The 15604-nt window shown below is 47.5% G+C and overlaps 1 protein-coding gene across 4 annotated transcripts in view; it reads left to right on the top strand.

Annotated features, from left to right (window-relative positions):
* GDPD5 (glycerophosphodiester phosphodiesterase domain containing 5) overlaps positions 1-14060 on the top strand; it is a 164521-nt gene extending 150461 nt beyond the window's left edge. For 2 of the 4 annotated variants that reach the window (XM_080559347.1, XM_080559348.1), the window contains 5 exons: positions 169-316; positions 3243-3325; positions 5910-5924; positions 9944-10056; positions 11369-14060. In XM_080559347.1, the coding sequence (XP_080415473.1) occupies positions 169-316; positions 3243-3325; positions 5910-5924; positions 9944-10056; positions 11369-11484 (475 nt within the window). In that variant the 3' untranslated portion in view covers positions 11485-14060. The remainder of the gene's footprint in view (positions 1-168; positions 317-3242; positions 3326-5909; positions 5925-9943; positions 10057-11368) is intronic. The other 2 variants (XM_080559349.1, XM_080559350.1) reach the window with 1 other exon arrangement.
* Positions 14061-15604: the final 1544 nt, after the last annotated feature.

Genomic DNA, 15604 nt, shown 5'->3' with positions numbered 1-15604 from the left:
CCTTGGGTTGCTTATGAGGCGACTGTGCCCTATTAAAAACCCATTTCATGCAATTCAAACCCAATAAATCTGGATTTCAGCAGAGCAGCTGATGTGGGAACTCTCCTCTTTGAGCTGAGGGTCTGATGCTCGCAAGACTCAGCCCTCGCCCCATCTGTCTCCTGGCAGGGACTACACCACGGCGAACCTGAGTGTGAATCTCTACACTGTGAACGAGCCCTGGCTGTACTCCATCCTGTGGTGCACTGGTGTCCAGTCGGTCACCTCCGACAGCTCCCACGTCCTTCGCAAGGTGCCTTTTCCCATCTGGCTGATGGTAAGCACGAAGGCCAGGAAGGTGCTGGGAGCCTCTGGAGGGAGGGGACACCGTGGAGGGGTGGCCATTAAACATGTCATCCATACAGCTCGGGGGGTTTCTCCAAGAAGGTTCGGTTGGGTTCAACGTGCTGTTGAGGTTTTTCACCCTCTGTATTCCTGAACCCTGCAACGGGAAAGGATTAAAGCACCTCTTGCACAACCCCTTCCTTCAGGTGGCCTTGCTTCTCCCCTTGCAGGGTTTGGGGTCCTTGGAGAGCACAACACATGTCCTGTTTAATCCATCCAACTTTTCCATTTTCCTCCAATGGAAAAACACCTTTCCAGACCTGCTGCTAGAGTTGCAGAAGAAGCAGCGAACGTGACTTTGTGTTTTAGGCAAGCTGCAGAACTAGCTTTTTCACTGCTTTTAATACCAGACGTGGACAGGTTTACCTCTGGCTATTGCCAGACTAGGAACACCCAGAGACCTTATCCCTCACGTAGCCAGCAAACCCTCTGAAATCCCTGCCAGCACTTTGAGTGCCTGAACTAAACAGAAATATTTGTGCTGGAGCAGAGGGAAAATAGGCTACATCAAAACATTCCCAAAGCAAGAGCTTAGCTATGGAGACATACATGCGTGCGATGGGGCTCTTTCTTTTTGATAACAGATCCTGATGGGGGTAGGACAGAAGGCAGCTGTTTTGCCTGCTGTTCTGGCAGATCCCTTGGGAAAAGGGAGGTAAGATGAGCACAAGGAGAAGTTAACAGTCTTTAGTGAGTTATCCACATCTTTAGTGGGAGGTAGGACCTTAAGACTCTGAACATCTGTGCACAACATCCTTGGCCTTAGCTTAACCTACTGCTTGTGTCTGACTACGCAAATTCACACTGGTGTTCGCTGGAAAATTGAAAATGGTCACCAGTCTAAGGCTGTTGGCAGAAGAGGTTATCATTGTCTGAATTCTGCTGCGGCAAACATCTGTCCTCTGCTACAGCTGGCAGGAGCTGTGAGCACATCACTGGCAGCTTTTTGCTGTAAAAGCCTCATTGTCAGTGATGAAATGCAGCTGGTAGCTGGAGCCCTCCTCAAAGGGCTCTTCCATCTGCTGGATTTCCAAGTGAGCCCTCTGCTGTGAGCGCATACCCCTGTATCATCTGACATGCTGTAGAGGAGGGGTTTGAAAAGCTCGAGCCTGGGATTCAGACCCCAGCTTGATGTTCTTAAAGTGGGTGCCCAGTAGGGTGGCACTCCCTGCTTTTTTGGGATTCTCCCTCAGATTTGAGCTGCCCTCTGGTTGGTTATGCTGAATTGATGATGATTTTGAAGGGTTGCAGATGGGAGGGTTTCAGGAATAGGAAAGATTATTTTAAAAAATTAAATATATCGACCCCAAAGGAAGAGCCCTGCCCCCAAATTGGCAATTGTGGGTGACACAGAAAATTCCTGAGCAGATCTTAGTGTGGATGAGGCAGCACAATGAGTTGTCTTTGCGTGATAGATGTTTGCTGGCCTATGCTCCCTTCTCTGAAGAGCTGAGAGCATGTCTTGAGTGCATGACTTTAAATAATAAAAGTAAGTAAATAAAAAAAAAAAAAAACACTTTTCTTTTTTTGACCACACTGAAATTCCAGTTTCTCTGCTTATAAAACCTTGTTTTGGTACCAAACCCTGTTAGCTGTGAGCCTTCTGCAGGACTTTACAGGTATTGCAGATTTTTTTTATTTTTTAAATCATCAACATAGGGTACTAGAGTTTGCCCAGAAAGTCAAGTCTACACATGGCTTGGGACATATCATCCAACCTTTGACCCACAAAAGAACCTGCTATTTGTGTCGTCAGTCATGCAATGCTGTCACTTGGATAAATTAAAAATTTAGATGTGTAGGTTTTCTTCTAACCTATAAGACTCGTGAGTTTTCCTTCAAAACAATTATAATGACATTCTTCTGCCAAGAAAATGTGAAATGTCAATTTTGCATCTGTTGTTTTAACAGATGCAGCAAATGTAACATTAGACAGATCTTCGTGCAATGTCTACACCATGCCAAATGTCACCTTTCTGTAATTAAGCTGGGAAACACAAGGATTAAATCTCCATCAGAAGAATTGGCTAATTAAAGCATTGCCCTGCTAGCTCTGTAGTACATTTTCCCAGGGTTACTCGAGACACACACAGAGGTAGTGACCAGAAATCAAGTTGTTCTCTGCTGGGAGATGGAGGCGGCAGAGCTGATGACTCCCAGCTAGTGTTGCTCATGTCACCCTACTGTTGTATGAGCTCCTCTTTTTGCATTGTGTATTCTATTCCTTTAATGAAATATTACTTGTATGCATTAATGATGGTTGTGATGGATCTGTCTGGTAAGAAATCAGCATCCTGGTTGGGGCCATGTTGTCCAGGCTTCGTCTGGGAAGGCAGAAGTTTGTTGGCTGTTGTTGGTGGCTTGGTGGAAAAAAAAAGAAAAAGAAAAAAAAAAAGGAAGAAGATGGAGCCAGAGCTCCCTGTACCCTAAGGGACAGAAACTGAGAAATATACAGGGACTGTGCTAAACAGCTGACATTAGCACTCAGAATGGACCCTGAATGTCTCATGGGCTATGTGTATATTTTTGTTTCCCACAGGCTTGGGTTTCCAAAAAGCCTCTTACCCCACCTAGGGGTACAGCTGAGATAGGAAACTCAACTCCAGCCCACAAAGCTCTGAGAAAACATCAGCACATGAAAAGAGGCAGAGATTAAAATTGTTCCTATTTGCGGTTCTTCCTGATAACGTCACTTTGGGTGATAGGCTAACATTAGAAATGCCATAAACTTTGTGATTTATGCGTGACTCCTTCATCTCCATGCTTTTCTTTCTGCCCTGGTGGTAACTTTAGCAACGTGTGGTCTCCATGTGATTATGCAAAACTTTCAGATCTGCTCCTGTTTTTTTGTCTTCCAGCCTCCAGACGAGTACCGCCTAATCTGGATCACTTCTGATCTCATTTCATTTATCATAATTGTAGGAGTTTTTATATTCCAGAAGTAAGTAGCATTGTTATGGCTCAACTCTTGTGTATTTATGGAGTGTGTTTTCATTGAGAGCGTGGGGTGGAGATGGAAGAGAGGGCTACAGTGCTCCTCAGGCACTTGGATTGCAAATGCAGGAAAAATGTTTATTGAAACTTCCTACAAAGAGTGCAAACAATAAGTCATTCCACTTCTGCGATGACATTGAATTGGATGAAGTCACTGTTTTTAAGAAGAGTGAGACATCTCACAATAGGAGTGACAGACTCCTCGCTCCTCTCATAAATGTGTGTGGTAGAGAAACCGTAAATGTTTTTGGGGAAATGGATTTAAATGCTTTAAAGAAAAAAGAGAATATTATGAGATTCCACAGTTTTTATAATGCGGGTTTTTTTAGATTTTCTTAATTTATTTGGTTTCCATTTGATGAAGAAATTGGAAACATTTTAAAGCAATGCATTAAGTAATGCAAAGCTGTTATGACTTAACAGATCAAAACAGTTGCTTAGCTTGGTGCTTTGAGAAAATTTCCCCATTTTTCCAAACAAAATGGGGAGCAATGAGTGCATGGCAGAAGCCTGTAGTCAGTCCAGGTCACTGAAAACAAACGTTTTCAGAGCACGAAGCCCAGGAGCAGGGCTAGCTAAGACACTGATAAGTCAGTAGGAGATAAATCAACTTGCTAATGGCAGAGCTGGCCAAACTACCCTCCTCTTGATTATAAGGGAGGAAACCATGGTGTCCTCCCGGTGATGTGCCTTTTCTCCTAGGAGGCATTTTCGCTGTCAGTGATGACAGTGTAATAACCCTCTCTGGGAAACCGTAAGCTCGGGAGGGGAGATGCACTCCCTCCGGCGACAACAGCAGCCTTCTCCCGGGAAAACGTGTCATTTTGAAATTGCACCCCTCTCTTCCCTCGGCTTTATAATCTCATCTGCTTTAGCATGCACAAACTACTGTCCTAGAGACATCAAGGGGCTTACGCTTTCCTTCCTTCTTGATCTCCGAAATGCCTTTGTGTCAGGAGTAGCGATTTCATTTCCTTCAGCCTCATGAGCTGGTGATTTTGCTGTCGCATCGTCCCAGATCATCTGCCTGCAGCAATCCCTTTCCCTCCCCAGGGCAGTTAATTACCTGGGTAGTTTTACCATTCTACAGCAAGCTATTGCTCCTGCCAGCACCTGCTATGGGTCTGACTTCAGGCCATATGTCGGCTCTGGTGATAATTGTCCCTCTAAATTCGTGACTTGCACGGTCCCAGACTAGTCACCGATTCCAGCACAGGAAGATAGAATGAGAAACAGATACAAAACTGTCCTCTCAGATTAGATTTACCAACACTTAACGAAACCAATGACCCAAATGAGATTTGCCAATGTGTTTATAATTTTGCTAAGAAGTCTGGTGATTCGAATTGTGGCCAATTAAACCTTTCCATCAGAAGGGCATTGTGGCTATGTTGTCTGGAAGCTTGCTCTACCCCTTCAGATTCATCAGCTGGTTTAATGAGAGATTTCCCTACCAGACATTTCCCTATTCTTCAGGCCCTGTATTTCTCTGCCAGTTACAGATAGGCAGTGAGGAGTCTGGAGGCAGGGACTGACCTCTCTCAAGAGCAGAATTTAAAGGCCAAGGCAATAAGATACTTGAAGTCTTTTGCATCATCTCCCAAAGCTGGTTTTATCAGGCTTTCTGAATCAGACTCAGAAGGCCACAGCTGAAGAAATTACACTGAGTCATACTGCTGAATGTAAGCTGTAGGTCCCAGAGCGGAGTGAAACGATGCATGCTTGGAGAGCAGAAGTCCCAGCTATATGGACACTGCAATATCTGGACTCTTCCTCTCTTCACAAATTGAATTCCTCCCAGGTTGGAGGTGGTTTGAAGGAGTAGGGTGAGAGGAAGCAGGGTAAGGGATGGAAGGATTAGTATGGCGAGTGTCAAATGTCTTCTGTTGGATCTCTGCCTTGGGACAACCCAACCCCAAGTCAGCAGAATGAGGGAGAAACTCTAGTTCCAGAAATTGCATTTTCTACAGCAAGATTTGCTCTTTTGAGAGCTCCTGCTTTGTGCATCCCATCTAGGAGAGCCCCATCTCCCTGCTGTTCACGGTTTCACCACCACGCAGACGAATGGGTAGCAGCACGGAGGATATCCCAAAACTAAGCTGCAGCAGAACTGCCCAGCTACCTGCTGATGTGGCTCAGCTCCAAGAAGCAGGGCTTGACGTTTGGCCTTCAATGTGTCGTGGTGTGGTTTGGTTTGGTTTTCTGAAGCCCTTTTTTGGGGGGCAAAACGGAGCCGCTTCCTTCACGCAAGGACGAGGGGGTGGGTGGGAACAGAGGCACCGCTTCGATGTGCTCGTCGTCTCTCCTCCGCATGGCTTCTCTCTCCTCCGTAGCCGCGGGTAGGGGTTGCTCCTGCTCTTCTGCTTCAGCTCTGGTGACCGGATCCTGGCAGCCTCTCCAGAGGGGGAAATACCGAGCGTGATGACTTATAACCGATCTTTTTTGCCTCTTTGCCTTGTTTATTTTCTTACTGCTCTGACTGTTGTGCATGTTCCTCCTCTTTCTCTCTGCTGCATTCTGGCATCTCACAGCTATCACATGATCAGGTAATTCTGGTGCTTTCTTCCTCTTTCTCTTTTTCCTTCAACCTTCCTTTCTCTCTTTCTTTCTCCCTCTCTGCTATGGCTTCACTGCAGAAGGACAGTGCAGGACGCAGCTTTTTTGGAATGCTTTCAAACATCTGGCTTCAGAGGGGGACCACGAGGGTCTGAACTTTGCATGGTCCATAGCCATGAGCACCACGGGAGCCTGATGCTGAAGTTGGTGGATGTTTTGAAGGCAATCTGACCTTTTGTCGCAGTGATCCAGGTCACTGCCTTTTAAAACAACCCTGATTCTGAGCTCCTGCAGTGTGTTGAAATTGGGAAATTCCCAGTGGAGATAATGCTTTCGCCACGGAAATGATCTCACCACAAAATATCTCCCTCCTTCCTGTATTTACCAGAGGTTTTTAAGACAAACCTCTTCTAAGTTGGCCAATTCTGTAGAGGAAAAAGTAAAACTTATATGAAGTATCACTTCTCCAGCCCTGGAAATGAATTAATAGGGCTAATATCTGACAAGACTTGGCTCAACAATTGCTGTACTCATTGGAGCTTGAGTCTCTTCCCAGTTACACCACTATGAAACTGGAAGAAATACAGTATGAAAATGAAAATTGTGCAGCACCCAGGAATGGGATGAGCCTGGGATGTTGAAGTGCCATAAATTGGACAGCCAGATTTCTCCTTGCATTGGCTGTTTTCTCCCCAGTACTTTTTATCCCACTGGAGGGAAGCGCTGCCACCTTTCTGCAGTAAAGCCTTTACCACGTCCGTCCTCGGACCAAACTCTTCACGCGTTACCTTCCTTTTCCATTCCTTCCGCTTTGTGCCATGGGGTTGTATTCCTGAGGGCTGGCTACTCCCTAGGTGTGCTTAGCCCTCCCCTTCTTCCCTTGCCCACCCACTGCCTTGGGATTTGGGGTCGGCCACCTGGAAGCATTGCCTGCTCCTCGAGGTACCTTGGACTTGCGGCGTTGCATCCTCGCGTCACCTCCCCAAGACGGGACCGGCTGCAGGGCTAGGCTGAGCCCTCCGGCAGTGCAGTGAGGTTGGGTGTTTGCCTCCTGCCACCTCCCCATTGCTTTTTTCGTGGGGGTAGGGAAAGGAGAGAGGCATGGAGGAGTGGGGCAGGCTTTAGAGAAGAGCTGTAGCAGGACGGGGATGTGCGGTTGTGGCTGGCTTGGCTCTTTGCTCCCTTCCATCTTACCACCTTGGTACCAATCAACTCTATTTTCCTCCCAGTCTTCCCTTTCCCATCTCCTTTCCCTGCCATTTCTCCTCCAACCCAACGGCCCTGGTGGTGGCCCTAACACTGTGTGTGCTGTCTCTGTGTTGTTGTCCCAGTATTTTTTAGTCTGTTCCCACCCCGTGTCCGTCTGGTCTGCTTTGTTGCCAACCTCCCAGAACAAGACCTCCCTGCAGCCTGGCTGGCACAACGAGCCCCTCTCTGGGCTGGCCTTTTTGCACTCTGCTGTCCTAACTGTGGTCGATCACAACAGAGTCCAAGGGGGTAGGAGAGGTGTTATTTTCTATTAAAACGAGCTTTCTGACATCCTAAATCTACTGAGCACAGCAGCAAGTGTTTCATATGGTGTAGTTAGAGTTGCACCATGGTTAAATGCTGATGGCTTCTCTGCTAAGAGGGTGTTTAAAAATGGGGGTGGCTACTGAAAGCTTGGCTTACAGTTGTAGCTGCCAGCAGCCCCATGCAGAAGCTAAAAGAGTAATTGCATGAGCCTTGCAAATTTGGGCTGGTTTTGGTGTTGCACCTTGGGTGGGTCCCATTTGAAAACGCATCCCAGCTGTGAGCTACTCCTCTTACCCAGCACTGAAATTCTCTCCTGGATGCCCAGGAAGTCCTGGCTGGATCTGCTGTCAGCCTCTCCTAGCCCAGTAAAAGGCCCTCAGATTTTGGGAGTGAGAATTTGGAGGATGCCTGGGGTCCATCTGTTCCAGCTCAGGTTGCAAAGACGTTGCTCAGAGAAGTGGTGCAAGAGCTGTTGGAGAGCCTGAGTTGGGATATCCTGTTTGGGGCTAAGAGGGGAAGGAAGATTTGTTGACAAAGCCTTGAGGATATATAGCTGGAGGACTTCATTTGAAACCCTCTCCTGGCTCGTTGAAGCAGAGCAGTGCACTCCTGCGAGAGTCACAGGCCCCTCGTGCACCTTTTGCTGGTCTGGGTCTGACCACAGCCACCACGTGAGATGGGGAGCAGAGAGTAGTAGCTATTCCTCCTGGCAAGAGGTTTCAGAAAAGCCCTTGGTTCCTGCAGCCCTTTGAGGCTGGGCTGCCATGGCCGCAAAATGGCCCATGCCCTCCGTGGGATGTTTAGGACCTGGGGACAAGAGGTTGCTGTGCCTCTTGGCCATGCAACACATCAGGATTTTCATCGTTGGGCTGTTGTGGGCACAGGGACTTGACAGCAATACGTTTTGGTTTGATTATGGAATGTCTTATCCTGTGAGATCCTGTGCATGTACTGATCTTAGGAGCTGCCTACATGGGACACTAAGGGCAGAAATGATCTTCTTCCAAGTTAGAGTAGCTCAGCTTAAATGACAAAGAAAAATGTTTTTTTTTCTTTTTTAATTATTATTATTATTATTATTTAATGCTTTAATGTCTTCTCCACCTTGTGCTGCTTCTGTGTTGCTTCTGTCCATGGGCCTGTGCATGGTGCAGTGTTGCCATCCCATCTCCTCTCTGTAGCAGAGCAGCCACCTCCATCTGTACCTCAGTTATAGCCTGACAGTGTTGTCTTACCTGCTGGGATTTGGGAAAAGGATGGAAACCAGGTGGAGTCAGCACCAGCTAGGTTTGGAAGAGCTGCAGAACCTCATCTGTGGGTGTTGCTTTGTCAGGCTGATGCTGTGGGCCCAGGCTGGAGATTTGGGGGATGCTCCTCAGGTTTTCTGCCCCTGGGATAGGTAGGGTGGTAGGCATTTAAGAGAAGGCAGCCAGCACCCCAAACCAGAAAAACCACCTTCTCCTGTGTGGGTAAGCCACTAGATGGTGCCAGAAGATCAGAAACCCCATAAACCATTAAGTTTTTCCATCAAATAGCTTTGTTACAGCCCTGGCTCTGGCAGGGGGAATGGGAATAACTGAAAGCCCTCCTCTGTGGGCAGGAGATAGGAAGAGTTGGTGGGTTTGGGGCCACAAAAGCCCACCAAGCCCTGCTTTTCCCCTATTTGCAACAGCCTGCCTTTCTCTCTTAACGCCAGCAGCTCTGCAGCTGAGGTTCTGTGATCCAGGGAAGCTCCCAGGATGAAAAGGAGCTTTAAAAGGAAAATCCTGTGACTTGGCCTTGCTGCTATCGCTTACTACTAACATCAGTCAGTTTATTTATATGCATTCAGTAATTAGAATAAAAGCCTGGCTGACTTTAATGGGGAGCCAGGTTCCCATCAGCCTCATCGTATTCATGTGGTGAAGTTTTTGTTTTAAAAAAGTCTGCATTTTGGGTAGAAGCATGTAAGCAAAGACCTGGCATTTGGGGAGGCAAGTGCTCTGGGAGAAATTATGATCGGGGCATCGTATGTGACAGTTACCCGTGTTGAGACTGCTTTGAGTTCCCTTCAGAGCATCTCGTGGTGATGTCTTTGCATGTCTCAGGCTTGAGACCTTTATTTGCCTTTGAGCTCTCTTCTCGTACAAGCATGAGTGTGCCATGTAGTGAGGAAAAGGTTCTGGTTTCTTTACTTGGCTTGGTCTCTGTTCCCTGTTTCAAACCCTAAGAATCAAAATAGTTCACCTCTACAGGGCAGTTGGGTAGCTGGTGAAATTAATGGAATTAGGATGCTCAAAGCGGTTAGAGATGACCAGTTTTTGTGTCTGTACCCTCCTTGAGATAACACACTCATCTCCAAACATCCTTCTGTCATGTGGGGTTGCGTAGGCGCCAGGGCAGGAAGGCGTGAGGGTCTCTGGGACTTGTCTCCCCGGTGTTGGTGGCCACTTGCTTGGAGGACGCTCTCAGGGTCGAGGACTCCAGCCCCTGATAACCCTTTCTTCTCTTGCAGGTGGCGTTTAGGAAGCATCAGGACCTACAACCCGGAGCAGATCATGCTCAGTGCTGCCGTCCGCCGGTCCAGCCGGGATGTCAAGATCATGAAGGAGAAGCTGATCTTCTCGGGTATGAATGGGGCTGGTCGGTCGAAGCTATTTGCTCCATCCTACAGCTGCCACCCTACTGTTGGAGGAGAGATGTTTTTTTATATGGGTGTCATCTCCCACAGCTGGGACGGGGCAGCTGGACCGCCCCAGCTGCACTGTACCGCTTGTGGGACGTGGTCCTGGCTCACCCATCCCAAAATGGTCCAGGCCTGAGCACTGATTTACTCATAAATCCTGCATTTAACTTCCCAAGCTGTGCTATGCAGCTGTCTTAAGCTGTCTCACATCTCCTCTCTTAATTGCCAACAGTGTCAAAACTGTAAATGAAAATAGCGCTGTGAGTTGCTGCAGATAATAGTGATGAGTTTGAGCTAGACCTGGATCCTCGTCATCCTCCCAGCCTTTCTGTGTTAGTATGTGCTGGCTTCCTCTCAATGATCCCGCCTCCAAGAAAGATCTCAAAAATGTGTACAAAGAAAGAAACATTTAGCTTTGAAAGGTTAAAGTTGGCACGTGAAGCTGGAGAGCTCACATTTGAAGGGATGTGAATATAAATCTCCCCTGGAGCTCTGTTGTCGGTTTTCTTTCCTCGTATCAGGGGCTAGAGACCTCCAGCAGGGATGAGGGTTTATTGTCCTGGACACATGCACACAGCCAAAGAGACAACTCTTGCTTCAAAGAGCTTATTGTGGGCAAGGCAAGCCTGATTCTGCCCTCCAGAAACAGTCAAAATGGGGAATAAATCCGGGGAAACCAGAGAGAGAAAGCAGTTGGTCATAGCAAAATTAACCCTTCCCACTATTTTCTAGACATAAAATGTCTTCGACACAAACCACCCTGTGAGGCAGGGGATGTATGTTAAGGATTTGTGCCTCTGAAACAAACGGTTTTGCATAGGGTTGGTGTTTACCTATTAGAACATTGGTGGGTGCATGGTTTTCCCAGTGAAACCAGTGACTACTGGAGCATCCCCATTTCTAGAAGAGTAACTGGGGTAGGGATTAAGTTCAGGTATCTTGCATCCTTGTCTCCAAAGGCAAGTAATTCAGTCTGTGGCATAACATTATATGTATGGGGTGGTCCAGTTTTGTCTCTGATAGTGACAGGACACTCAGGGTCTGAAATTTAGGAGTGAGCTCCGGTTTGGAGGTAGATCCTATTCACAGCTGGTTTAAAATGGTGGCAATGTCGCTAAAGCCGGGGATGAAATCCCTGTAGGATCAGACAGACCTCACGTGCTGGCAGCTCGATGCCTGTTCCCTCAACCACGAGGTTTCTCCTGGGTCTTTGTGCCCCTGTGACGATGCCCTCCCCTTCTTTACCCTCCCCAGAGATCAACAGCGGCGTGGAGACCACGGACGAGCTGTCCCTCTGCTCCGAGAACGGCTACGCCAACGAGATGGTCACCCCCACGGATCATCGGGACACCAAGCTGCGGATGAACTGAGGGGCTTCCAGCCCAAGCCCACGTGTGTCCAACCCCGCGTTCGCTCCGGCAACGAGAGCCGTGCTCTCCTGCTTGCCGTGGGACGGGAGCCTTTGAAGGAACTGCTGGCTGGGCAGCTCACCCCTTCCCGTTCCACCGTCAGTGGCTGCTCCACCTCCCTGGTTGTGAGGTTGGGGGGCTTTTTTTTTTTTTTTTGTAAATATGTAAAAAAACAACAAAAAAATCTGAATTTTGTCTTTTTTTTGTGTAATTTTTCCAGGGCATGAGTGGAAATACCATGTTAATTAAATCCTCTACCCTTATGGCTGAAGTTATTTGAATTTTGGTGTGACAGCCTCAGTCCCGGGGGGGCGCTGGGACAGCTCTCCCCACCCTGCTCCATTCCTTCCCTCGGTGCAGCGACGGTGTAGCTGAATTGTTTAAACCGTATGTTGTGAAGTTCTTGTGAAATGTCACTTTTGTTCTGTTTTCCTTGTTTGTTTGTTTTTTTTTTTCTTTGTTCCCCTCCCTCTCCCCCTTCCTGGGCAATGAAGTTTTAGCTCTAATTTAACTGTTTGGAGGAGAGAAGCTTTCCTAGGAGAGGAGACTGCTCTTCCCTGCTGAAGCTCAGAGCCGGGGAAGGAGTTGCACTGGCTCAGTCACTTGGGCACCTTCTCCCTGTCCAGTCCCCGTTCCCCAAACCTGGATGTTCACGAAGAATGGCCTTCTTGAGATGTTCTGCTGTAGTCTGAAGGCAAACCCCGCGTGGTAGCTGAAGCTTGGCCTCTGCTGGCAGCAATGCTTTGATTTTGTCCTTGTTCTTCCTATCTTCTTCATGAGTTGGGCTCTGTTGGCAGCCCAGATGGCTTGCAAAAAGCAACGTCACGGGCACCATCTCTGCTCACGTTTGGCTAAAGTGCCTGCCACTCCAAGTGGTGTCTGCAGTTGCTCTTTGCTTCGCCGTGCAGGAAGAAGGGGCAGTGGTGCAGTGTCAGCCCCTCTGCACCAAGCAGATGCCCGTGTATGAAGGAGTTGTAAATAGTCTGGAAGGCGAAGCAGCCCAGGAGAGTAATTTATTCCTGCAAGGAGACTTTTCCTCCTTGCTTCGAAAGCAGGATCTCTAAAGCTGCATGTTGGTGTCCTCCAAAGGAGCAGTGTTTTTTTTGCAGCAGATGCTGACAAGCTCACAACAGCAAGAGCTCTCAGCAGCGTGTTTCCAATACAAAAGGCTTCAAACCAAAATCCTAGATGAGAGATTTAAAAATATAAAAGCTCAGAAACCAAGTAGATGGCAGTTACATTTCATCCTCTCCCTGAAACAGCCTGCAGCCAGCCCAAGGGCAGGCTCAGCTTGCTAGAGGAGCCTGGTTTTGGGTCACTGCTGTTCGCACGGAGCTGGTTCCCAAGGCAGCTGAAGCCAGCCCGAAGGCTGCCGGCGATGTGAATGGGGCTTGGCTCCGTCCCCGCAGCCCTCTGCTGTTGGGTCGCTCCCTTCCTCGCTGGATCTCGGTCGACACAACGTGCGAAGTGGGAAATCCCATTGAGCACGAGCTTCCTTTGAAGCCCTGAAAATGCCAGGACCATGAAAGTCGTTTCCCGTGGAGGGGATGGGAGCCAAAGCTCAGTCTTTGGGCTCTGGCTGAGCCAGGCTGCAAAGCCCTTGAGCTGCTGGGAGAAGTCCCCTTGCAGAAAAGAAGGGAGGTTTGGGGATGCTGATGTGCATCACGTTCGACACCTAAAGCCAACGGAAAAGCCGGAAACAAGCCCCAATAAACAGCTTCGAGCAGCTTGTTCTTGTTCTGGCAATACTGAATTGCTCTTTTTTATTAGTTTCCTGAAGTAGTGTTCTGAAACACCAAAGTTTTGGGTTCAGTGCATAAGAATTGGGGATGAAAGTGGCAATCTTAGCTGTAGAAAAGAAAAGAAGGCATGTCAAAGTAACATAAGAAAATACCCCTCTAATGCAAGTAAAACCTGAATTGTGCTGCTTAGGAGATGCCTACTAAAGCATCACAAATTGAGTTTAATTTATTTGCATCTACCCTGTTTTTTTATGAGTGTAGGTGGAACAAGCCCCTGGTCCATGCGCCCTCTTACCTTCCCCAAATACTCTTCTTCTATATGGTACTCTCTTGAGTCTGTGAAACATAGTATTTTTTTTTCCACCAGAATTGCAAATTTTGGTGGATTTGAAGGCTTTTGAGAACAACGTTGCTTCTCCCTTTAATGCGGTTGTTGTATTGAAACATTCCCAGTGGATTGTCATTGCCAAGTGAGAGATGTTAAATCTCAGCACCTGTCGATAATCACCTGCATGTTCTGTTTTTATCCTTGGAGATGACTTTATTGAAAGGTGAAGTGCTTAAAAAGCTTGGAAGTGTTAAAAAGCAATCCAGCAAAGAGTTGTTGTTTCCACAATTCATTTTTTTATGATGAGACCCGAACCTTACGCGTGATGCACTGACTGTTACCGTTATCGTCCTGAAGATTTGCTACTTTTTTTTTTTTAAAGATGATACTTTTTTGATGAAAATAGAGCTAGACCAAAATGAACTCTGCGATCCTCTGTGAAATAAACTGTCAGTATTCCCCTGCCAGTCTGTGGTGCTGTCGTGTGTTCTGCAAAATGGTGGTGCCTTGCTCTTCTTGCATTGATCTTCTCCGTGGTTCTGCATTTTCGTGCCTGGTGGGGGGGAAACCTTGTGGTCTGAGCAGGGGAAGGGTTGGAGACCCATCCTTCTTGAGATCAGTTGTGCTGCCTCCTCTCTTCCATCCAGATTTTATGAGACAGCAGCTGATAAGCAGGCAAGTGGAGAAGAAGTGACTCTGCAGGCCTGAAACTTGAATGATAACTGGAATAATTGCTTGGTGCTTGTGGCTGCATGGGGACAATGATGCGCCCATATAAGAGATCTGGCCGCAGTTTTCAGCCAAAGGAACGGGAAGCAATTTATTTCTAACAAACTTTATGCAAGTCATCGCCCCAGGGTGCTGTGAAAGCCAAAAACCAAGAGCACGTTCAAAGAGGAGTAAATGGCTCGTACATCCATTAGCACTTCTTAAACACAGCAGTCCGGATGCAAGATCCAGCTTGAGAAGTCCCTGAGCAGTTGTTTGCTAAATGCGTATGTTAAGGGAAAGGCTTGCTTTGTGCTTGCTCTACTTCTTATTCCTAACCCCCGGATCTGCTCCCAGCTGCAAACGGCGGAGGGTGCTTTGGGTTAGGAGGGGATCTCGTCTGGGCCAGCCTGGGATTGTTCTTTGTTAAGCAGCTGTTTTCTCCAGGCCATGAATAGCTGCATTTAAGGGATAGATGAAAGGGATTAAAGTAAATACAACACTATCTCATTGGTTGGTGATGGGTAGGCAGTACTGTGTCAAGGATTTGACTGGCTCGGGGAATACCATTTGAGTGTTAAAAATGAACTAGCCCCAGGGGACAGGGCATATCCAGAGTATATATATCAGGTGGGCTCCTGATATCCACATTATTGAATAATCCAAAATGGGGGGCTGTCGCTGCTGTACCCTGCGGAGAGGTACTGAAACATTGGAGGAAGAAAAATAGAGTCGTGGACTCTGTTATTCAAACAAAAGAGCTGAGGATTGGTCGCTGGCTCTAAGCCCAAATGGCTTGGGACAGCCAACATTGTGCTATTTAACTCTTTCTTCCTAAAACTGCCCTTATTTGTAAGAGCTTAGTGGTACAGCTGGGATAGTTCTCAGAGCATCTGGGAACCATTCCAGCACTTCACATTTGCTGGTAGAGCTGTAGTCCTGGGGTCTGGGAGGTGATGCCCTTGTGACCATGCCCTAGGTCTACGCGGATATCTGCCCTCAGAAGGACCTCTTCTATCTCTGTGAAAACCTTCATGTGATGCGGAGGCTCAGAGTTTGTGAGGTTCAAACTGGGTACAAAAAGCCCAGCTGTGATGTGAGCAGCTGCAGTGGCATGGGGCTGCAGTGGCACAGGGTCATCTTTCTTTCTTCTTTCTTCTTTCTTCTTTCTTCTTCCTTCTTCCTTCTTCCTTCTTCCTTCTTCCTTCTTCCTTCTTCCTTCTTCCTTCTTCCTTCTTCCTTCTTTCTTTTCTTTCTTCTTTCTTCTTTCTTCTTTCTTCTTTCTTCTTTCTTCTTTCTTCTT

This window comes from Anser brachyrhynchus, assembly GCF_964034855.1.
Source record: "Anser brachyrhynchus genome assembly, chromosome: 1".
NCBI lineage: Eukaryota > Metazoa > Chordata > Aves > Anseriformes > Anatidae > Anser > Anser brachyrhynchus.
This window is presented reverse-complemented; position numbering and strand designations above follow the sequence as displayed.